Source organism: Drosophila miranda, chromosome 2 (assembly GCF_003369915.1).
Source record: "Drosophila miranda strain MSH22 chromosome 2, D.miranda_PacBio2.1, whole genome shotgun sequence".
Lineage (NCBI taxonomy): Eukaryota > Metazoa > Arthropoda > Insecta > Diptera > Drosophilidae > Drosophila > Drosophila miranda.
The window spans coordinates 14,029,230-14,053,528 of record NC_046675.1 but is presented as its reverse complement, the minus strand read 5'-3'; the positions used below and the strand labels follow the sequence as shown (position 1 = coordinate 14,053,528).

The 24,299-nt window shown below is 44.1% G+C and overlaps 1 protein-coding gene across 4 annotated transcripts; it reads right to left on the bottom strand.

The window, feature by feature from the left end:
* Window positions 1–9,006: 9,006 nt before the first annotated feature.
* On the bottom strand, window positions 9,007–24,258 carry LOC108154358. 4 transcript variants are annotated; one of them, XM_033389877.1, is made up of 7 exons: window positions 23,830–24,258; window positions 20,770–21,079; window positions 15,390–15,543; window positions 12,181–12,389; window positions 10,089–10,222; window positions 9,699–10,020; window positions 9,007–9,494 (listed from the first exon to the last, which is right to left on the bottom strand). In XM_033389877.1, exons 2-7 carry the CDS (start codon window positions 20,816–20,818, stop codon window positions 9,289–9,291), a joined length of 1,074 nt encoding a protein of 357 aa, XP_033245768.1. In that variant the 5' UTR covers window positions 20,819–21,079; window positions 23,830–24,258; the 3' UTR covers window positions 9,007–9,288. The 4 variants fall into 4 exon arrangements, with proteins under 4 accessions (XP_033245768.1, XP_017140113.2, XP_017140112.2 ...); XM_017284624.2 differs by having other exon boundaries at window positions 23,844–24,258; XM_017284623.2 differs by lacking the exon at window positions 23,830–24,258 and adding an exon at window positions 23,626–23,791.
* Between the last annotated feature and the right edge of the window lie 41 nt (window positions 24,259–24,299).

Here is a 24,299-nt window from a genome sequence, read left to right as displayed (position 1 = left end):
GACAATTGCCACCCGTCAGCGGGTGGGTGTGCTGTGGGTACTGGGGCAGTGGTGTAGTGGGGTGGGGGGACAAATTTAACTAAATTGTAATCGGAATATGCGCATGCAAATGGCATTAGCCTGAAATGCAAATTACTTTACGGCATGCCAGTTGCCAGGGCAGACGAAGGATGCCAACAATGACGATGTCTACCAGGACAAGGACGACGGCAACGACGATGATGAGGCTGCTGATGCTGATGAGGATGTTGCTGTCGAGGAATAGGTTAAGCACTCTGCCTCTCGGCCTGGTTGCAGTCAAATTGCAAGCGATTAAGTGAAGTAAGCTAATTAATTTTGCATTGTGTGCCATCCAGGAGTTGACCCCCATTTCTCTCTCTCTCTCTCTCTCAGTCTCTCTCTGTCGCTGAATGGGCTCCACTATCCGATAGGAACACATACACATTCTCACGGAAATTGGGAATCCTTTGTGAAAGGCCCATCGTCTGTTTACTTTTCATTAATTGAGTTGGCAAAAGTCGGCCATAATTTCGATGTGCCTGTCGCGCCTGCCGGCCATTAAACAATACGACAATCCCAAAGAGTGGCCAGGCCTGGCCTTCGCCAGTCCTGCCATGGTGCCGCGCCACAAAACCCCACCCTACCCCACTCCACGCCTCCCCTCCTTGTGCCACGTTAATGATGTCGTTGAGTGTCTTGGTGGCAATTGCGCAAACTTTATATTATCGGCCCTGACATGGCCCGAAGTGCATTTCCCCGCTGAAAATCCTTTTATTTCCGCAGTAATTTTATGTATTCCCACTCGGGAGCGGGAATATCGCGAGTTAAGGTTAACTTGCCTTCCAATCGATATTGCACTTCTGTTCTGATTGTCCAGTCTGTCCGTGATAATGCCCTTTGGGATGGCGATGGCGATGCCATTGCCATTGCCGTTGCATTTGCCGATGGCTTAATGTGCAATTATCCGGTGAAAACTTGTTAATTTTGCGTATTGTTGCCTGCTTAAGACAAGGCCCTGGCCAAAATGTTCATAATCCAATAATTGCGAATAGCTTGTTATTATTTTGAAACACACACACGACTATGGAATTTCAATTTTCAGTCCGTGTTTTGCTTAATTACAAGTTGTAATTTCCTAATTGAGTTGCTCCAGTGCCCACACATTCCGCCTCCTACATTCGGCTCATGTGGCTTTGACTTGCCTTATCCATGGCTCTGTTATTGCTAACCATGTTTATCGAATTCATTGGCTCTTCTATGACTTCGGTGCCTCCAACTGTTGAAGTTCCTTTGACGCATAAGCATGTCCTGTCCGTTGAGCTTGAAGACATTTATGCAGATGGAGATGACGATGGTTTTGCCTAATTGCAGAAGAGCTTTAGAATTTCCTCTTTATTCTCCAAACTGCCAATTTACATTCTCTTGGAGATTTGTGTTTAATGTCAGAACGAGATTATACTTTATAGTCAAACTCGTATCTGTAGTGGTGTGCTAAACACTTACTTTTCCAAGTTTCAACATTGACTTATTTCCATTGGTTGCTCATTGGTTGCATAGCACCCACTGGTTTCACACGCCAAATATTGATGGAAATTAATCCTCGTTGCTAACGACAATTGAGATTATAGCCAGGAGCCTTCTAAGAGGAAGGTTAGACGCACCTAAATCATGGAACGCCTGGAGAAAACTAGCAACACTTTCGTTGGAAACTGCCGGGCTCCACATTAAAGAATACGATTTCTCCGTTGTACGATTTTTATTTAGGGCCTTACTGTACGTTGATTTAGGCTACAAAGTTGGAGGGCGTGGCCGTGAATGACAAGAAATGTATCAAACTGCGCGTTTGACCACGATTTTGACTGAGTGTAAGAAAAGGGCGCATTAAGTATGAACTGAGACCACAATTAAGGTGAGCGCTACTAAAGATTTTAATAATTTCAGAGCACCTGGATAGACGATAGAAATATCTTAAGAGCCATTAGAAGCTTCTGCTCCGAACAATTGCACAGCCATACCCTAATATTTACGTCGCTTATTTCGGAATAATAATAATCTCTCTTCCCTACGCGTTTATCCCCAGATGCATACTTCTATGGATAATACAAGTGCAGTAGTAAGTCCCTTCCGAACCGAGATACCCCAACAACGAAATAAAAAATATACTCGCATCAAAGTGAGCAATTAGCTGAGCTGATCCCTGCTCTGGGCAGGTCCTTGGAGCTTTGGTTGGTACCTGGAGGGTTTGCCGAATGAATTCTGATTTAATTCTTTTTTCCTGACATATGGCATACAGCGAATTTCCGCTTCATTACACTCGCAAACAACTTTGGGAGTGAGGGAGGGACTGGGACAGAGAACAGAGCTCTGGCCTTTTTCTGGGTTTTTCCTGCACTCGGATTCGCATTTGCTGAGGTTGTTTTTGCCATTTGATTGGCAAACCAGCAAAAATGAAATGGAAGATTGCGGGCAAGAGAATGCAAGAGGGCAAGAAAGGCGAAGAAATGGAACGAAAAGAAATGAATGAAACGGTTTCTACGGCATTTGTGTAACCAAGCATAAAGATGCTCCCAAGAAAGTGGGTGGCCATATGCATAGTGGGTGTGGGTGTTGGGTGCTAGCTGGGTGTTGGCTAGGTCGCGCCCAAGACGACAAATTGAGCGAATGGATGACAATTTCGATTTGTGTTGTAAAAACTGCAGTAAAATGCAAAAAACATCAAGCAATACTCGTAGAACGGAATGGAAGGGGAAATTGCAAAAGCACCATGCGGCTAACCCCCACAACAAAACACAACACAACAACACCCATAAAAGAGAAGAAAAGTATAGCTGCGGACCGGAAACTTTGGATACCCTTGCGGACATATCATTTCTCGGGCTGCAGTACTCGTACGATAACTGGTCCGATATTGCCCAGGGTTTTTTATGCTGCTGTCTTCATAGGGTGAAAGTTTAGGCATACACCAAATACCCAAAGAATAATTATCAAATCTTGGAAAGCATATATACGATAATTTTCCATCTGCCATGTGTCGTGGGATAAAATTTGAGTTCAATTTGTAGAAAGAAAAGGGCAGAGTTTTTCAATAGCTACAAATTTTAAGACTGATTCTTCTTATCACGCAATAATGGGATAAACTTTTGATCGAAAACGGCATGCCCTGATAGGGTATTCAAAGACACAGCCAGATTGTGGTATAGAAAGGGGGGAGGGGAGGGGGCTGGCCACTCTCGCATGTGCATAAACATTCGCTTGTTATATGTTTAACTTTTTCGAGGAGCAGAAAAAACATTTTTATAGAGTTTTGTTTTCATTTTATTTGCCATGTTTGTTTATTTTTATTTGCCGCTCGTTGCCATTGCCGTTGTCGTTGTCGTCGTTGTCGATGTCCTTCCTAGCCCCGATCCTGATGCTAGGGGTATCCGCACTGCTCCTGGTGTTTCACTATCTTTTTAGCTATTTTTCTTATATTTTGTAAATTTTTTGTTTGCTCTGCTTGTTACGTTTGCACATTATGCTGTCTTTCTTGCCGGCCCCAGCCCCAGCCCCAGCCCCGGCCCCGGACATTGCCGTGCTATGTCCTGGCTGTTTGCTGCTTTCCTTGGAGATTGGAGACGTATCCTTTTTGCTGTTGTTGCTGCAGCAAATGAAAAATAAGCTTTGAAAACATTTTGTGCCATTTAAAGAACAACATTTCGCTATTGTCCCCTTGTTTGTCTTATATTACAAGTTCTGGTCACCCGAAATGCTGGGCATCCTTGTCCAATTTGATTTTTATACGACGTTTTTTCTGTGTCACAGATGAAATGAGTTTCTCGGCTCTTTTCCAGTTGATGTGCTTAATGGTGTTTGCTTTTACAACTTTCCATTCTACAGTTGTTCTTTGGCCGCATATTTATGCTAATCTCTGTGTCATCCACACACTCGTACATCTATACATATCTATACTTTGGAGTGTATGCGGCATCCATCTACAATAGATGAAAAGCTCTTCTTAATGATGGAAGATACACTGAGATCTGAGAGAATGGGAAATGGGCGATGGGAGATGCGAGATGGAAACCAAAGGAACAGGCATTCACTTTGCTGCTCAGTTGCTTTTAGTGTAATTAAAAATGCAGTCTACAAATCTCTTACCATTCGCGCACTCTCTTTCTCACACGTCTCTTTTGGCCTGGTCTCTTTCTGTTCGTTGGTTACTCTCTTATGCATTTCCTTTTGGCTTCTGGCTCTGGCTCTGGTCCGTTGTGGTTTGTCGGGCGAACCTTTTGGCTGCCATTAGCAGGATTTCCTTTAAAGGACTTTAAGACGCACAAGTGAAAATGATTTAATTTACCGCATTTCGCAATTAAATGCGAGTCCTTGAAATGGACATGGGGCACGGACCACGGGCCACGGGCGTGGCATGGCGTGGCATGGCGTGGGCTGAGCGAAACACTAATTGCATTTTTTTCACGCCATTTTCTGTGGATAAAGGGATTTGGTTTTCCTTGGCGCCTGCAACTGACTACGCTGATTGCAGGAACTGGAGAAACAAGACCAGTAGGAGACGGAGGAGCGGGGCTCAAACTTAATTAAGCCCCAATGCCAATTGCCTACGGCTATGGGAGGGCTCTATGTGGGTTCTGGTTCTGATTCAGGATGTGGGCTTAGCTGGGTGAATGCAGCAGTGCAGCATCTTTAATAAAGCGTGGCCGAAGCCGAAGCCAACTTGGCCGCAGGTAATGGCAATCCCGATGACAATTTTTAGTTGCTGCCATGAAAAAATTTCAATTGCGGTTGCCAGGTTGCCAGGCGTCGCCAGCGCTGTTGTCCTGCCGGAAGTCGTTGCGCCTGATTGCCAGGACTAGGACCAGTCCGGACAACAGCCACAACAACAGCTGAAAGCAAAGCGAATAAAGTCAATTCAAGTAAATGCTTTCCCACTTTGGTATCACTTCGCTTTGGCTCCCTCCCCTCAGTTGGCGCAGCACCGGCTATAATCATCATTGCTGTTGTTCCTGCCAGAACACTTTCCGTTTCATTTCAGCGGGCTCGAGTTTCGAGCAGGAGCTGCAGTTGAACTTTAACAACAACCAGATATTTACAGCAATTTGCTAGTTTGTGCTGGAGTTAGTTTACGTATATTTTTGAACAAAGGACCAACCACTTCTTCTTGGGAAATTGGTATTTTAGACTCCATAAAGAACAGAATAATAGACTTAGTATGGTATCATTCGTAAGATTAGGTGTTTAAATTGTCTCCGTGGCAAGAATATTTTATTCTAGGATATAATGGGAAGTGTTGTCGGAAAAAAGAAGACTTTGCAAACTTCATATGAAAGAAAATGCCAGCCATAGGTGAAATATTAATTATAAAATAAATAAAAGAAGTAAAAATAACATGTATGTACTTTGCATGTTTTATATCTAAAAGAAATTAAAAAACACTTAGAAAAACGTTGTTTTTACAAAATATAAGATGTTTTCATAGCCCAAAAAAAGTTGTTATTATTTTTTTCACCCCTACACATAGATTTTTTACCTTTACTTTAAAGAGTGCAAACATAAATCAACTTACACAAATCAAAATCACTTGAAAATTACTAAAAAAAAGTAATTTTATGAAACATGGCCAAGCATCCTTACTATTTTTCACACCACTGTATGTAAGTTTAAAAAAATATATTGAAATTGCACGACTAGTGGATTAAAAATTGGTTGTACTTAAGTTGTATACTGGTATTCCACCTACCATAGAAACGATCCATCTGCAGGGGTATTTAATGTTTCGGACCCCTTGTCCTGTTGTGTTTAAGAAGCTTTAGATGTAGATGGAATTCTCGATGCACGATGCCCGATGCCCGATTACGAGGACACTCTGTTACACATCATTCTCCCTTGGAATGGTTCATTAGCTGCACTCGCTAGAGAAATGTGCTGCCAAAGCAAATTGTATGCAATCTCGGCATCAGCATCAGCACCAGGCAGCTAAAGGGCTAGAGCTAGAGGGCACAATTTTTCTTCTCCCTCTTCTCTGACATCGATGCTTCTGTGCGGCTTGAATAAATAATGGCCATATGTCTTGCACGGTGATGCCGATGCCCCGACGGATGCGTTCGTCTTTAAGACGCTCAATTTTCATTTCGGGCCAAGCCATTCCGCTTGATCCCTGGCCAGAGCATACGTGCGAGTATTCTGTTTCCATAGGCATAAAGCTGGCATAAATGCATTAAAAACAATAAATGTGCAAAGTAGAGCGGCGCTGAAATGCTCGTAAAGTGGACCAAGCTAGACAAGAAGCCAGCCAGGATGTGCTGGCACTCGGCAACGGTCCTCTCGGTGCACCCGCCCCGCCACGGTCATTGCAAATTAATGGCCTTCAAAGTGGTTAAGCAGGAGGAGATGCAGCTCGTTGGACACTCGCTAGCCGGACGCCAGGAGTTCATTGAGTTCACAAAGAGCAGCAGCAAATTTTATGAGTTTCCACGGTAAAATAAGAAATTTTGCACAAAATAATATTACCCAAGCAGAAGGAATGGGAGAAAGAGAGTGCACGGAGAGAGAGAGATGCTGAGAGACAGAGACGAGTAGTTGGCAACGGGGAATGGGACACGGATGGACCGGGGGCAGACTGCTGCTGCCCCTGCTTTTGCTTTTGCTTTTGCTGCCTTTTTCCGTGTTGCCATTAAGTGCAAAAGGATTTTCATTCTTATGCGCATCCTGTGCATAATACACCAGACTCGGCACACGCAAAACTCATTGCCATTGTGTGTATCTGTGTGCGAGTATCTCTCTCTGCATCTTTCCATCTGTGTGTATGTGTGTATGCGCAAGGATATGCCAATTTATTGCACACACGAGTGCATTAGAGTGCCACAGTCCTTGCCCATCGCCCTGCCTGCTTAGCTCTCTCTCTCGCCCTCTCTTTTTCTATCTCTCTGCTCGCTTGTGTCTCTCTGCCTCTGTCTTGGTCTGCCCCCAATGCTGGGGCAAAGTTTTTGTGTTCATTTTGCGATTGCGGCTGCTGCATGTCTGGCAGAAATTACTTAATCCTTGCGGTCTTCTGGAGCAGCAAGTGCATTCTGTCCACTGCTCCACTGTCCACTTGTCTGCCCTCTTCCCGTCCGTCCGTTTCATTTACTTATTTACCCATTAAAGCAATTGTAATTGGCATTTGTTGCTATTTAAGCGGCAGGCCGAATCATTTCCTGGAAGGGCTCCTTTTAAATTCCAGAAAGAGTTTTTCTCGAATGGCCCCCCGGAGTGCCAGCTCCAGGTCCACCTACTGATGACTGGCCCCATCTTAGCGCCTTTAAATATTTGCAGGAACTGGCCTTCTGCTCCTGCTGTTTTATTGCCCCACGAGACGGGCAGCAGAATCCTTTCCTCGCCGCTGCACTCGCACTCGCTCTCGCTCACTTTTCAACCCTTCCTTTCGCCTGCTGATGCAGCAGCATCCAGGAGGATGCCAAGAGGATGCCAGGAGGATAACAGGAGGATAGCAAGAGGCAGAAAGCGAGCCTGACGGAGAGCGCAACCGTCGGTCCACGTCGCAGATTACAAATAAATTATCGCTTAATAGTCTTTTTACTGTTGTTGTTGTTTTTGTCGGTGCTGCGGGGCACTTCTACTTCTTCCTGCCCCACCCGCACCCCCACCCCCCGCAACTTTGATCCTTAATTTTTATATGACAGAGTGTGGGAGCCCTAACGTTTCCACTAGTCTACTGATGGACGACTCAATCCCGAGATACTTCTTCATTCTGTTTGCAGGTAAATAAGTTAGCTGACCACTAAAAGTGGGTTTCAGAATGACTTTAGATTCCAGATTCCACCAAGAGATAATCCCAGAGTATTCTATTCGTTGATCAATGATTAATGTGATAGCGCAAAAACCAAAATGGCAATATCCAAGAGCTATGGAAACGGATCTTTTCCGCCCTGGTCTATTGCTTGGACAATTTCTGATGCACAGTCTCAATCATCACTTTGCGATTTACTTATGTATCTCTATCTATGTATGTGTACGAGTGAGACTCGGTGTAAAATAGAGATGGACATGTCTCAGTGACCACTGTTTTATATTCTCGGCATTAAATGCCATTTCTACAAAAATGGGGCCCAATAATGCATCAAAACGGAAAATGAAAACTGAAAAATAATAAGATAAGCCAGAAGGGGGGCTGCCAAGGGATTGAGAGGATGGGTGGATGGTTTATTGTTCGATTTTTTCCAGGCAAACAGAAATCAATCTCAGTGCGTCAAGGGACGTAAATGATATGCAATGCGAGATGGTGTCGGGTATCTTCTATCAACACTATGAAACATAAAATTGAGACTATAAAAAAGTTTGCTTTTAAGCGCTTTGTGAAATAAATCTATTGTCTGTGGCTGTGCTATACCAATAAAATACTACCGAGTTTTTAGATTGGTGTTGTTCGACCTGTACGAATAATTGAATCCGACAACACATACACAGCAGGCTTTCCTAAATACAGGTAGTACAAGGACTACGCCCAAGAAGCTCAACTTTGCTGTCGAGTGTTGCTGATGCCTGGATGAGGATGCTTGGATACTGGGTGCCACACAGGCGGGCGGCGTCCCGACACGGCCCCTACACTTGTTGTCGGCTGCCATTTTCACAGCCACAAACTTGCGTATGCAAAGGGGAATTGCAATTGAATTCATTGAATTCGATTTAAAAACGAAATGAAAACGAGACGAACGATTCAGGCCGGGGCTATGCCAGAGCAGGGCAGGGAAATGGCAAGGCGATGGCGATGTATGGGTGTGGCACACATAACAGCCGGGCCCCGAGGCACGCGAGGCATGTATTCACTCAAAAAAAAAAATACGAAATTCAAATGAAACAACAAAAGAAAAAACAATCCAAAAAAATTGGAACCCAACAACATATTTAACGGCACTTTTGCGGTTGTCTGAAAGGATGCATGGGCGGGCGTGTGGAAATCGTGGGCGTGCCTGGAAATGTGCTTACAAAAAAACAGACGAAATCATTTGTTTGGTTGCATGTTTATTGATGATGTTTCGTTTGTTCTTACAATACCATTGCATACTTAGAGGCTATTTACAGGGTTCGCTTGCCTTGGCTTAAGATACAGGTCTCCCCACTTCATGTAATTATTTTTTGTTACTCAGTGACATTTATTACAATTATACATACATATTACATAGGTTTTCTTTTTGTTTTTTGTAAATTCTCACGTGCATTTCAGTTGCTTAGAGCTATAAAATGGTTGAAACAAACGCAACAAAAACCGGAAAATAACAGAAAGTCCATTCCGCACTACAGCCAGCAGGGGCTTCTACTCGCTCTCGCACACGCACTCGCACACGCACTCGTCGACGCCATTTTGTAGCGCGCCGACTTCCGTGCGCCATATTGAAATGTCAGTGGCGTCAAGAGTCGCGCTGCGGTTGCCGCAGCCGCAGACGCCATCACCAGGAGCAGCAGCTGCTGCAATTGTATGCTGTGTCCACCACGAGTGGCAACTGAAACACAGAGCAAAAGAGACAGAGAGGGAGAGAGAGAGAGAGAAATTGTATTAATTTGTGTTGAAAATTGTCCAAATATGTCTGTCCGCATGTCAGTCCGTTAAAAATGTATTTATTTTTAATTAGCGGCCACTGCAATTGCGGTCGAGTGCATTAAGAGAGGTCGCCCACAGAAGCGGAGAGGACTTGAAGGGCACCCACCCGATCTCGAGTTGATCAGCTTTTGGTTCTTCAGGTCGATGTCATCCCGGAAGAGCTGCGCGTACATGCTCGCCTCTCGCTGCAGCTGCGGATACCTGTCGATCTCGGCCACACATCGCAGCTCGAGGCCGAGGCGGGCCGGGGAGATGGTGCGCTTCTGCTGCGGCTGTTGCTGACGCTGCAGCATCAGCTGTTGCAGCTGTGCCTGGTGGAAGCGCGGCTCGTTGGCGTAGAAGTTCAGCTGGGACACGATGCGCCGCAGATTGTAATCGTGGGCGGCAATCGTGGTCTCAATGCTGGGCAGGAGATCCACCAGCGAAACCTATTTAATTTTGAAGAAACAGACTTGGTTAAAGCATATGTAACCATAGATGGATGTCGGGTCCATACCTTCACTCCATTGATGTACCACGCGATCCGCGTGAATAGGCTGGAGAAGTCCGTGCTGCAATTCACCTGAACAAAGTCGTCGAAGCGGTACATGGAGTGAAAGCTGCTGATAAGGGGATTGTTCTGAGGAAGAGCTGCAAGGGAGAACATTTATATATTAATATTAAATCCTATACATCTGGAGAAGAGTGGAATGCCCTCTAAATCATCTAAGAAGTCTGATATTCAACGTTAGCTTATGGTATCCTTGGCCTACTTATTGTTTCCCGCAACTGAAGCTATCCCAACTTTTGCGACTGACAAGGTCTTGTTTTCTCCTTTCAAAAGCTAACCTTTTGAAAAGGATTGGAGATTTTTCGACAGCAAGGGGGTTATGGGATCTGTGCTTTTCAAAAATGGATATTCTTTGTTGAGCTTAAGAACGGTAAGGGGGCGCAGGGGCAAAGGTAGGGGATTTCGAACTACTGAAGTGGCACAAAATGAAAGAGAAGGCTTTGCGATTTTAGTTTTATTTATTCCAGATATTTCATTGGGAAGGGAGAAAAGCTTAAGCGATGCAGGGTTGGGACTGAGGGGAGGATTTCAAGGCGTTGTTATCAGGTTCATGTTCGTATTGAAAGGAAATGGAGGAGCATGAACCCACATCACTTTGACTATTGGATCTCTATGAATATTCAATATTTATATGTAGCACAAGTAGCTCTTCAGTTTGGTTATGTATTCAGTAAAGTGCCTCTTCAATCTAGTCGCAAAAGATCCATTGCTTCAGCTACAACTTTAAGTAAACGTATTCCCGAGTGAATGGAGGACAGATGATTTCTTTTCTGGCTGAGTGCATAGCAGTTATTTCCTTAGCTAATTTTAAACGCACATTACACATGCAAATGGCGCACCTTTGTTGCTGCCGTTGTTTTTGTTCTCGCTGTTTGGCTGTGTTTGTGTTGCGAAACTTCTCTATTTGCTTTTGATAAATTTTTAAAAATATTTTAGCAACAGTGGAGCAGCAGAGCCTGAAGCAGACGCGGGAGCAACACAGAGGCAGTGCTCTGCCGCCCCCCATCTACGAGATATTTATTCTATATCAGCGGAAAATAGATGATCATAAAACACATGCAGAGAAGCATCCTGCATGTTTGTGTATGGTTGTGGGTTGTTCCACGAGGTTGTGGGAGGGAAAAGTAAAAGCGAGAATAAAATAAAGCAGAACAGAGAGGAAGGCAACACGCACATGCAGCAGGGGCAGGGACAGGAACAGGAGCAGGACCAGTAGCAGTAGCAGAAGTGAGCCAGGCGGGTGGGCCCCAGCGGAGTCGCCTGATGAGGAGCCAGAGCCAGAGCCGGCTGGAGGCGGAGGTGGTGGCAGTGGCGGAGCTTTTCATTTTAGCGATATCCTTTTTAAGCATAAAGTGCTGCCGTAAATCACAGAGCCGCACAGACACACACACAAACACACACACAGTCAAGAGCAGTGGTAGGAGCCGTAGGTTCCTGTGCGCTGTGTCCGTGTCCATGTCGAGGCGGGCGTGTATCTGAGTGGGAGTATGCTCGCTGTGCGGATGCGAATCACATGCATCTCTTGGTTACATTTTATGAACGCTCGCTGTTCCTTTCGCGAGCACATCCTGCCTGCCTGGCTGCCTGGCTGCCTGGTTGCCTTGCAGCTTATCCTGTGCGTGTGCACTCCCCCCGCAGTGGCAGCCACTTTGCCAGCTCGTCATATATGCAAACGGCCCTGCTCTGCATGTTCCTTGCAGTTTTCTTCCCGTGTTGTTTACTATTAAAATATCACGGAAATTACACATTTTACTCTGCTTATGCAATGCAGAGCAAAGGCAGTGCCTGTAGTGGCAGTGGCAGCCCTGAACGTGTGCCCGGAATGGGAATGGGAATGGCAACGAGGTAATGGTAACGAAGAGTAAGCCTGCGGCGTAAAATATTTACATGATACACTCCCACATAAGATTCATACTCGTACTCGTCCTCGTACTCGTCCTCGTGTGTAGGTGAGTCAGTCCTTAATTTAAGACTAACAATTGAAACAGCATTTCATTAGTCATCAAGTGCTGGAATCCTCGAATCAACTTCCACTTACCCTCTACGCTCATGTTGGCATCGCGTGCAGTTAACTGGAAGTGGGGCGCATCGCCGGACACTTCGCACCTGTAGACTCCGGACGATTTGATGCCCAATAAATTAAGCTCCACGCGACACGAGGATTCATTGCATTCGTTGCCGTCATCGATCAGCTGCACACCGTCAACCGCGAATGGTATATATGTGGGTGGCGTAAGTGGCGAGTATCTACAAGGGAGAAGAAATGAAGGGTGAGCGAGGAAGGAAGATGTTCTAGCAGAGTAGCAAAGTGGCCGCAAATTGCAGCAAGTCCGTTTCCCCTGCCTCCCCTGTCTCATCCAAGTCCCACTGATAATCTGCAGATGTGTGTCGTAGGCTTGGGTTAAAAGCTTTCAAAGCCATCAACGAAAACTGGCCAGGAAATGGAGAGAATCGTTTCTTTTTCCCCTTCTCCTCCCTTCCCTCCGGCCCTATCCCTCGCCCAGACAAGTGGCTTACATGCACTCAACCTTAACTGATTGCCAATGTGGGTCTGATGTGGAAATGGACATGGGCATGGGCATGGGCATCCCTTTAATTTGTTTTGTATTGCGGATTGATGCTCATTAATCCCACAAATGCCTCAAAACATTTAAAAAGAGAAATCCACAACAAAAAGTGTTCAAGTGGAAAACTTGTCCAACAACTAAAGCACACACACTGAGGCATGCACAGAGCTATCAAGTGGGTCTCCCCAGGCCTTGGGGCACATAAATAAAAGCACCCCAAGCATTGAGAAAAAGCGTTGCCTACTTTTGTGCGCTGCTGTAGTGTTGATAAGTCGCCTTTGTGTGCTACTTGTTAATAGCCACGACAGGGGATGGGGCAGTGGACGGGCCGAGGCCTAGGTCCGGGCCGGGTGCTGGTTGCGCATTATTTGCGGCTTAGGCGGTAACTGCGGCAGCAAATCAACAAATTTGATAAGCAATATAAACGGCAGCCGCTGTGCCAGTGCCTGTGCCAGCCCCATTCCCTGTGCCAAAAGCGCCTCGTTACAAGGGGATTTGTGTGAGGGGACAGAGGCGAATGGACAGATTCTTTCTTTGGGAATAAAGTAAAAAACCAAAATATACATTACATTAATTTTACTAGGGAAAACCTTCTGCAAAGGGAAAAACTGGCCAAGGCCAAATCTGGCTGGGGGCTAGAGAGACGTTTGCTTTATATACTCCCAACCAGCACTAAATCAAACAAAGCCAGCAAATTTTTGGAAACATTTTTTCCATGATTGATTCAACTGAAAATCACTTGAATATTTTTTTACTTGAAATTTCTCACAAATTCATGCCAAAAGTATCCCAATTTAAATATTTTTCTTTGATTTCGGATTCTATTCCGGGCTATTCAAATCATTTTTTCTTTCTAAAAAGGCATGTGAAAAATTCATGAGTGTTTTCAGCGAATTTTCAGTACAAAATAAATGGGGTCATTAAGAAAAAGATTAAAAAACAAATTTTAATGATAGGAAATACTTTCGAATAGTTTTTCCTTTCGCAATATTCTTAATAATTTTCATTGACAAGTAATTCCACAAAAAAGTAACCAAAAGTTTGAACAAATATTTAAGTTCCTCTGCGAACTTTTGCTGCTCTTTGTTGGGAGCTCTTCTGGCACTGTTTGCTTTAATTTGCATTTGGCTGGCGAGTGCAAGTAGAATTGCAATTTGCCTTCAGTTGACTTTTACGTGCTGCTGTCTAATTAAAACTTTCTCCCGCCCTCGTCCTAACCTTAGCCCCCTGGCGCTTGCTAACTGTTTCGCTTTCCTTCGCTTCCTCCATCTGTATATCAGTATCAGCATCTGTATCTGTATCTGTATCTGTATCTGTGTGTTCTCCGTTTTGTCCCTATACCCATACAGTTGTGCTGCAAGTATGTGAGGGCGGATATCTGGGAGCTGCTCATTTTTAATTAAGCAAAACGCGAAGCACCCACTTGAGATTTTTCATTACTCTGCCCCAGGCATGTGCATGAGGCATGTGTCTCCCCACTGGCAAAGAGGCATTCAAAGAGAGAGAATAATGATGGCTTGCCACTTGTTGTGGCCGACTTGGGGTCGAATGACCATTTAATCATCATATTTGGCTTGCTCGGACAAAATATCTGGCCAGGTTGGGTCTTTTGGCCAATTAATTTGTTGTTTGTCTCGCTGCAAACGATGTGTGCATAAATAATAAATGCCGTGAGTGGGGAAGGGCTCAAGAGGTAGGTCGGCGCAAGCACATGCCCGTCTAGGATGAGGAGCAGATGAGGAGGAGGAGGTGACCAAACATTTAAATTAATTTGCCAACACAAATTAATTTATTTAATAATTAATGGAGCAAGAAAGTCTGCCGCAGTGCCAGACAATGAACATATTTGTGTGGAATATGCATACTCGTACAATATATGTGGGTATACTCGCACACCCCCATACAAAAGCATTCTGAGGCAAACCCCTGACTGTGCCACGGATGCCACATGCATCTGACAGCTGCGCCCTGGAATAAATATCATAAATTATGGGCGCAACAGTGCGTCAACAAACTATACGATGCATGTAAAAAATACAACATTTTAGCAACAAAAATTGAATGAAACTTATTGTTGGCCTCAACTTGTTTGCTTGTAATAGTATTTAAATGATGGACTACATTTCTCAATTCTCAACTGCATATTTTACTACAATTTATGGTAATAATTTATTAATTAGTCATTTAAATTACACCGACTGCAAGTTTTAAAATTAGTATAATTTGTGGCTCTGAATTTATATTTTCGTGTTTCATATTTGTCAATCATTTGATTTTAGTTAATAAACACACTTTAACGATTACTAAATATTAAATATTCTTTTTACTGTTCAACAATTGAACAAAATTGGCAGGGATTGCAATAATTTTCTGGGAAAAGATTAAGGCAACAGATTTGCAAGCCACAAATTAATGATATATAAAAAATTAATGTAAAAAATATGTTGAACGAACTAGGAACTAATTTTCATTAAAATCTTTGAATAAATCCATTAAAAACATCCGTTTTAAGAAATCAGAATATGCTTAAAATATTCGATTAAAATATTGCATTAATTATCCTATGGTGCTATAGTTCTATAACGCACTGTATTTGTAACACATGCATAGGCCAGAGCACGTCTGCACACACAACGCCCCAATGCCTCAATATGCCATTTTGATGCTGCTGCGTACTTACCTAAAAAACTCCTTTCCGTTTTTGTACCACTTAACCGAATTTAACGTGTGACCACTTATGTCATAGCTGCAGGATAATGTCACGTTATCACGAAAATCAACAATTTGTGGCACATTGATGTCAGTCACACGTAGACACTGAATGCGTCGCACAACTGCCGCACGCCAGCAACCGAGCAGCAGAGCAGCAGAGCATGGACCCAGACGGTGGCAGAGCGGGGCCGAGGAGAGCAGAGCAGAGCAGAGAGGAGCAGAGAAGGTTAGTGCCATGCAACGAGATGAAAAACGTCAGATAAAATGATGAGAAATGCCATAAAAATATGGAATACACGTATACGTATACAAAAAGTAAATCAGAAAATCAAAAAATCAGAAAACCGAAAACGAAAATGGAAAATGTTTTGCATTTGTCTGCTTTAAATTGAGGCATTAAGCCAGTCCGAGCCGAGCAGCACCCGGTCTCGATGGCATGTCAGAGATTGCCGAGCAATAAAAAGATATATATAATTTGGTATGTATGTATATTTTTTTAAAACCAGCAAAAGGAAAAGCAAAATTCTGCCAGCGATGGGAGGGGGCGGGTATTGTGTAAGCTTTGATCGTATTCTGAGAGTGCTTACTTTGATTGTTGTTTATAAAATCAGATAAGAGTATTCATATATTGAAAATCTGTTGGACTAAATCTCTAACTAGTTCTTTAAACAAAAGTAAAGATCTAATAATTATGTTATCTTTTCCTCATTCATGGTCGCAAATTGGTAATTATTTGGAATGGTACATTTTAATCTCATCAGCAGCACAAGAAGAAAATGTTAAATATTAAAGTAGTCAGAGAAAACAGACAGACAAACAGAGAACTAAGAACAATGGAAAGCGACGCACAACTCCTAATTGAATGAACTTGTAGAAATGCTCAGCTGTAAGACTGAGACGGGCAGAGTCTGGGGCAACTGCAGATGCAACAAAAACCAGCTAAACGGTGCCACCAACAAAAGCAGCAGCCGGCAGAGCAGCAAGAAGAAAAAGGACAAACCGCGAGCTGGTTTTTACAATTTGCGGAACGTTTTTAAGTGCAAACAGACAGAGCGAGAGAAAAAAGGAAATGCCGGAAAAAATGGTTAATATCATTAGCTGCAATGGGTTCTGCTGTTTCTGCTGCTGTGGTAGCGGTTAGGTGTTTTTCCTGCCTCTTATCGCGTTTTTCCTGGAAGAAGTTGCTGGTGGAAATTTCCATAATCCGGGCCCAGTCTTGCTGCAGTTGAAGTTGCAACTGCATTGCAGGAGCCCAGTCTCGCATGATAAGCAAGCAATCCCGGAGACGAAAGCAAGTGGATGCCGACAGCCGACAACTTGTGCATAATTTCACCAAATCGCATTAGGTAACAGCAACAGAGGCAGCAACAGTTGACGCAGTGGCAACTGCAACTGCAACTGCAACACTCGTGAATTTAATTTGTCGCCGTTTACAGTTGAAATAACTTGCAAGGATGTCAAAAGTTGCGATTGCCAAAGGCAGCTTAGTCTTGTATTTATTTTCGTGTTTCGCCACTGCCGCTAGCACTACCACTGCCGACAACCTTTTCGAATTGTTGGCTATCCCTATCCCTATCCAGAGCGCTGTTTGATTGCAGAACATCGGGATTTCTCAGATGCAGGGGCAGAGGAGCAGACGAAACTTGTTTAAACTTTCCATAGACAAACAGACAAAAGTGCCTAGCGGTCGCAGCGATTGCAGCCTGATTCCGATTCTGATCCTGACATGAGTCCTTTGAAGCATGTCAAAGCAGTAGACGAACAACGAAAGCAACAGCAACAGCAACAGCAACAACAGGAGCGACAGCAGCAACAAGGACGACAATGGAAAACACATTTGCAAATGGCAGCGGCAACCGCAGCTTAATGACAGGCTTTCCAGCAGTTCTCCAGCAGAGGAAAAGCAAAAGGAAAACTTCACCTGCGCGGCCAAAGGCACGTCCTGGGCTCGGCTGCGGCTGCGGCTCTCGTTCGAGTGTATGTCGGTTTGTACCTATGCAAACAAATGCCGTGTCTTTGCCTGTATATGTAAATAATAAAAATAAGTACATCAAATACAGACAAACGAAACTTTTTTGCACGGCAATCAACGCACTTGAGTGAACTTTGCTGCCTAACAACCAGAACCGGAGACGTAGACGTAGGCGGAGACGTAGACGGAGACAGAGACACGGACGTAGTCTGGAACAGAGACTGACTTAGACACAGGGACAGAACCAGAGACAGAGACAGCTACGGCAACACATCAATTTGTTGTGGCGGCTGTAGTTTCTCTCATTCTTTCTTTCTCCCTGTCCCAGTGTCTCTCTGTCTGTGTCTGCCTGCACGTTTCGTCTTGCTCGCCTGACTCTGGCGCAGCTGTTCGCTTGCGGTCTGGAAACCCCCTCGAACCCGCTCAACCAAAGCCGATATCTTTGCCATCTCTAATGAAAGTCAAGGAGCAAAGTTGTTCCATAGACAAAAAGGAAGCAGTTCAGAGATATACTCGTGAGAAGATTCAGAGGGATCTCCCAACTCAAATCCAGAATCAACGATCGTTTGCTTCTCGCAGAGCGTCTCTAGTTTCTTCGATGGAAGCCTAACAGATTCCCTTCGTATAGAAATGTGTGATGAGATATAAGTAGTGTATTTGAGTCAAAAAGATTACAATAGATCCTAGTTGGCAAAGAAGCCAATGATTTGTTGCGTGTCTTCTTTGTAGAAAGAGTCTGCATTAGCTGTAGGACATTGACTTCAAAGTTTCGCGATATTTATATCATGAGAGTAAAGATCTCTGCCCAAGAGATAACCCTGGATTTTTAATCAGCTTCAGCTCTGAGGGTGTATACCATCTGCTTGGAATGTACCACTATCTACGAGAAAAGATGCCTTTCGGAACAGCAGCCTCCTATTTTTGCCCGCCTTTTCCGTTAGCCATAAGCGGGACAACATTATTTTTGCCCATACTATGAGGCTTCAGCTCAAATCCGCTTTAAACATTTGCCGCCGACGATAAACGCTCGAACAGACAAATCTGCACTGGCCCAAACGGAGAAGGAAAATGAAAGCAGCTGTGGGAAGGTGGGAGCAAGAAGACCAGGCCAGGCGTCTATAATTTGCATACAAATGCGGGGCCAACGAGAACGACAACGACAACGACAACGACAAGTAGGAGACTTCAAGTCCATGGCAGGGTTTGTTTGGATTGGGTTCGCTTCGGTTTGGTTTGGGCAGGGGAGGGCGTGGCTGGGATTGGAGTTTGTTTTAGTTTGGTCGGGGGCAAGTTGCGTTGGATGCGCTGCGGCAAACAAACACAAATAAAGATGCTAATCTCAGCCAGAAGCGGAAGCAGCAGCAGCAGCAGCAGCAGCAGAGGCAACAAAAAATCGAGCATCTAAACGAGCAACATGAGCAGGGCAAGTGGGGCAGCAAAAAGCATGGCTCCGTTGCCGTTGCCATTGCCGTTGCCCAGACAACTACTGTGCTGAGATTCCTTAGCTGATGCGGAGCTTTTGTTGTTTCTGGTTGCTTTTTTTGTTCAAATCCCATTTGGTATGCAGCCGAAGCCGGATCGGAAGACCTGAATCGGGAGCTAAATCGGGAGCGGAGCGGAGCTACGCAAACGCGTGAAAGTTTAAAGTTGATTTGGCTCTGACTTCGACTTTGACTTCGAGTTCGACTTGCGGCTTGGATTTGGCAAGAGGATTTGTCGGCATTGTCTGCCGCTGCCTGACATCATATTAGTGTCAGCTCTGGCCCATGACAGTCGAAACTCTTATAGTTTCCCCGGGAGGTACTTTGCATCCTCCGTTCAAGTGTAATTTGTGTGTGCAAACAAGGCGGAGACATCGTTTCGTTTACGCCGGGGTGGCTGGGAGCCTGGGAGCCGGCTCATAACGCACACTTACGAAAATTGAAGACACTTGTAAAATCGGCAATTTGTTTAAATAAACTTTATGGCTCTCGAAGCGGGTGAGCGAGTGCCTGCCCCGCAAATATTTATTTTCTTTATAGCAGGCAATAGCCTCAGCCCCCACCCCCCCGTCCCAGTCCCCGTCTGTGTTTGCAGTGAATTTTCAGAGCGTCTATAAATTTTAGAAATAAAATATAGCGAGAGACACTTATATTTTCACAGTTTTCCTGCTCTTCATACTGTGTGTGCGTGGGGCAAATCCTTTAAGGCGTACTCCGCAATGGAATTGTCGCATTTATGTTTGGTTTATGCAAATTTGTTGACTGTCGGGGCATTTGTCCTTGTCCTTGCCAGTGGAGAATTCTCTCCTCAAACAATGCATGGCATAAAAAGCGAAAACTGTGGACATTTTGTGCATCGTTTGTTGACACATTTCCTTGGTAATGAATATGGTTTGCATAGATAATGAGTTCCATAAATGGAAAATTTAATGGGAAAAAGAATCAATAAAAAATATATTTTTAACCAGCTGAAAAGAGCACAGCTACGAGTATATCACAAAATTCAAGCAGATGAAAGCCCTTTTCAATTTTCATTTTCTGCATTCATTTTCTCGTTTTGCATAATAATTTTGTTCCCTTCTCTTGCCTATCATTTCAGCTGGAATTATATGTAAATTCTCAATTACCCATGTAATTTACGCAAAGCGAATGAGTTCAATGAAATCTATTTCCTCCGAATGGCTCATCCGCAGTGTGAGACAGCCAGAGGCAGGACAGACAACTCTACTCCAAGTCAAGGACAGGCGAAGGACAGGGGAGAAAAAACACTTGGCTTATCTGCGGCAGACGCATAAAAGCTAATTGAAATTATTATTTTTATTTCGATGCGGAATTCAGCTCGTTTCTTTCCCTTCATTGGGCCATAATTAAAAGTGTATTTAAAAAACAATTTCGGTGGCATAAAATTAACATAAATTGATGTGGTTAAGGTCGGGTCGGGTCGGGTCAGATCAGGTTGGTTCTGGGTCGTGGCGGGTCGAGTCCGGGTCGGGTCGGAGGCGGCGACACCCAGACAAACACATTTATTTCTATGCTAATTTCGAGTTTCAGTTGAGCTCCAAGTTCGGGTCACACGGCGGCCAAATGCACAATGGCGACGAGCGGAAACGGAAATGCCTAAATGACTTTCCATCGTGCTGGTGTGTGTGTGTGTGTGCGAGTGTTGGTGTGCAGCCACAGAGTTGCCGACATCGTGGACTGTGTCGTAAAAAAGGTTTGGTACGGCTTGTGAAAGGATTAAAAGCAAAAGGCAATAAAATGAAAAGTTTCAAATATTTTCATTATTATAACCGGCTTGGCTCGGACCAGCTCCAGCTCCAGCCCCGGCCTGTCCCGTCCCAGACTAGGGGCTGGGCTGGAAGCTTGGTCTGGCTGCGGCTTTAACTTGGACTTACCCAGGAGCATGTGGACGCTCAGCTGCAGCAGCCACCGGCCATAGTCCATTGTGGTGGTCGCCTTTTAAATTCCTTGTTGCTCTCAGGCCGTTCGTCCTGGCCCCGAGGAATGGGAATGGGGCGGAGAATCCAGCCAGAAACTTTGCTCTTTGGCCACACTCAATGGCCGGCCATATTTTCTATTAGTACAAACTTTTTGAAGCCAACTTTTCGCCCTACGCGCCGCTCATGATTACACAGGCGGCCGTATATCTACATACATATAGTTCCGATATCGATAAATGCCATTGACAGGTCAGCGGCCAATGAGCTAGAAAAATAAATGGAGAATCCTTGTTACAAAAAGTAGGAAGAACTCGTGCTTTTTTTTGCTTTTTGTTTTAAGGTTATTAAATTTGGAAACTTTTTTGGCGTCAAAGTCCAAAGAACATTCATCTCCGCTTGCTCTCACGCTCTCTCTCTATCTCTCTTGGACACACATTCTATATCTCTCTCTTTCTTTCTGCCGCACGTGTCTGACTTTTACAAAGTTTCGGTTTTGCTTTTTTATTAAACTTCCTTCTTCTATTTTGTGCTGGCTCCATTCTGTTTGGCCACTGCATTTGTTTATTGTCATTGTCAGCGTTATTTAAACGTTGACAGTTTCCAAAATTTCCCATGGTCGAACAGCAGCAACAAGAACAACAATCTACAAAAAGCGGAAAAAATACAAAAATTTTGCAGACAGTGCTTTTGTTGGTGTTGTTACAACTTTGTCTGCCTCATCCAGAAGCCAAAAACTCCCCGTGGCTGCCCTGCCCCACTTTGTGATCCAGGCCCAGGCCCAGGTCCAGTCTCAGGTTCAGGCTGAGTCCCAGACCAGTGCACAGACACATCCGAGTCTGAGTCCGAGGTCAGGGCGCTTCGGGCTTTGTGGCACAAAGTCCTTTAATGCTCTAATCAAATTGTGGCTTCTTTTTTGAGCGCCCATATCCCCGTACCCCGCCACCTCTTTGTGGAGGTTGCCCCTTGTTAATGTGGCTGTTATTGTTGCTGTTGCTGATGCTGTCGTCATTGTTTTGGTTTCATTGACGCGTTTATTAAAATTACCGTGGAAAACTTTTGCTGCGGAACGGCACTTTATTTTTAATAACGGAGCAGACAGACGATCCATGGAAATGGAAGTGGGATGGGGCACAAGCGGATGTTTGCTCCTAAAAGTATCCGTTTAATTTCGCTCGAGCCCGAATAATTTACGATTCAGGGCTAGGGCGGGGAAGGAAGGAAGACCAGACGTGCGGACGGAAGAAAGGAATAAACACAAGTGAATGGGTTAAATATTTGATTATTTGGCCAAGTTCAAATCAATGTGAATGTAACATTCAATAAATGTAATCTAAATTGGTCCTTGTTTAAGGATTTTAGCTCTGAATGCATTCTTTGTGTACTAAACAGAATACAAATATTGTACATGATAGCTAGAAATATTGAAATATTGAGTAAATATTGTGGGAAATTAACTTAAAAACAATTTATTTGTTTAAGGCAAAATCGTTTAGCTCTGTATTATTTCAACTTTGACTTACACCTCAGTCAGAGATCGCTTACAAAAGACGGGATAAAGTCAACCAAGGAGCAATAAGAGGAGAAAAACCTTTACAAATAATGAAGCAGAATATGAAACTAATGAAACAAGAAAAACAAATACCTACATATGTATCATAAACGTTTTTTTTGGCATGTATGCCTATAAAATATTTTAGTGAAATGAATCTATAAAAAGGTTATACAAACAAAGTTGAATGTCCGCTGCTCAGCTTTTTCTAATACGAGTATGCCAACCATATCAATCACCAAAGTCGAGACCGATTTGGCCAGCAACAAATCAACTCGTTGGAGTGTCAATGTCAGATATAAAGTTTGGCCAAATTGCCTTGTTCCGAGTCGTTGTTCTCAGCCATATGCGAAGAGAGTTTGGCCAACTGCTAATTGAATAATTTGAGTGCAGTTTCGGCATCATCATTTGAGCCATGGAATGTGTGTCTGTCAGAGAAATCGAGCCAAGTCTGCTTTGGGACGACAATAAAAATATTTAGACAGCAATATGATTTGCAATTCAAATGCATTTCCCAGAACACCCAGAGCGACCACACACATGCTCATGCACATGCATCCGAAAAATGCCGTGCAAGACAGATAACAAAACGAAATCAAATCAAATGCAGAATATCCTTTTCACATTGCAGTTACAGCCTGACAACAATCTACTCTGTCGGAGAGGCTGTCGAATGTCTCAATGACAGTTTTCCAATTTTAATTCTCTGACAATTGTTTTGCTCTGACTTCCTGCACAGGCCTGCAGGCGCTCCAATCTCTCGAGTCTCTCGTCTTGCAATTATAATGAAAATATCAAATTAATGGCAATATCGACATGCTCAGAGTGGCTTCAATTGGCATTTCCACTTCTACTGCCAATTTTAGTGCCAGTTGCAGCAGCAATTGCATTTGCCCTTTCCTTTGTTGGGCTTATCAATTTGCTCTCAATTTGTTGTACGTTAGCATGGCGTATACGCAACATGTTTCCAATCAAAGGAGACAATGTCAAGCACACACTCGCAGAAACACACTCGTGCAGCAGTAGACAGAAATGGAGCGCACAAACAGTGACACACAGATACACACGCAGACACCGTGTGAGAGACTTAAACAGCTCTGCTTGGAGCCGAGTTAATTACTTAATGGCAATGTAATGTATACACATACATAATTAACAAACATTTCATTGACTGGCTTAAATGACACACACTCTCGTACACCCTCCCTCCCACACAAACACACACACACCCACACACACGCACACAGACATCTAAAACCTACACAGAGTATGTCACACGGTTCTGTTGGCTATTGAAATATTTATGAGTTTTGTGCATCAGCAACAGTCAGTTGGCTCTGACTCTGGCTCTGCTTGTGGTTGCTGGCGCTGTTGCTGTTTTTCAATGGCTCCATTTGCATAAATGCATAATTTCACAAACACACACCAACAAACACATTCGCACACACACACATTATCGGACATACTTGTACGATCATACAGCTCTATGAGTTTATAGCTTTATTTAACTGCCATTTGGTTTTGGTGGACCGGTTTGACGCTTTTTTCGTTGTCGCTTAGAAAACCGAACCGAGCCGCTCCGCTTCGTACCGCTCTGCACCGCGCCGCTGCGTAGAGTGGCAACTCTTTGATGCCGTGGACATGGTTGGCAGACCATTGCCGGCGGAGTGCCGCCGTCTCGCTGAGGACGCTGGAGCAGCTTCGTTTCCGCTCGTTCATCCCCAAAGCTGCCGAATGTCCTGGGCGCGCCTTCTGCTGCTAGTCCTCTCTTTGCTCTATTTCTTTGTCGCTTTGTAGCCTTTGTGGCTACTGTTGGCGTTTCCAGCTGTTAAGCTAACAGAGTGGAGAGTTATTAACAGACTGTTTTAAGCAGTAACAGCAAACAGAGCATGTTAGAATTTGGATGCTGTAACGGAGCAGTATTTTATGGTTATGT

What these genes read in the sequence shown, in the direction of transcription:
- LOC108154358 (XM_033389877.1), bottom strand. Translation starts at nt 20,818, where the DNA reads ATGGACTATGGCCGGTGGCTGCTGCAGCTGAGCGTCCACATGCTCCTG. An exon ending in GAGCGTCCACATGCTCCTGG is followed by an intron (nt 15,544 to 20,769) that starts GTAAGTCCAAGT and finishes GGCGTGCGGCAG; the next exon opens with TTGTGCGACGCATTCAGTGT. An exon ending in AACGGAAAGGAGTTTTTTAG is followed by an intron (nt 12,390 to 15,389) that starts GTAAGTACGCAG and finishes TCTCCCTTGTAG; the next exon opens with ATACTCGCCACTTACGCCAC.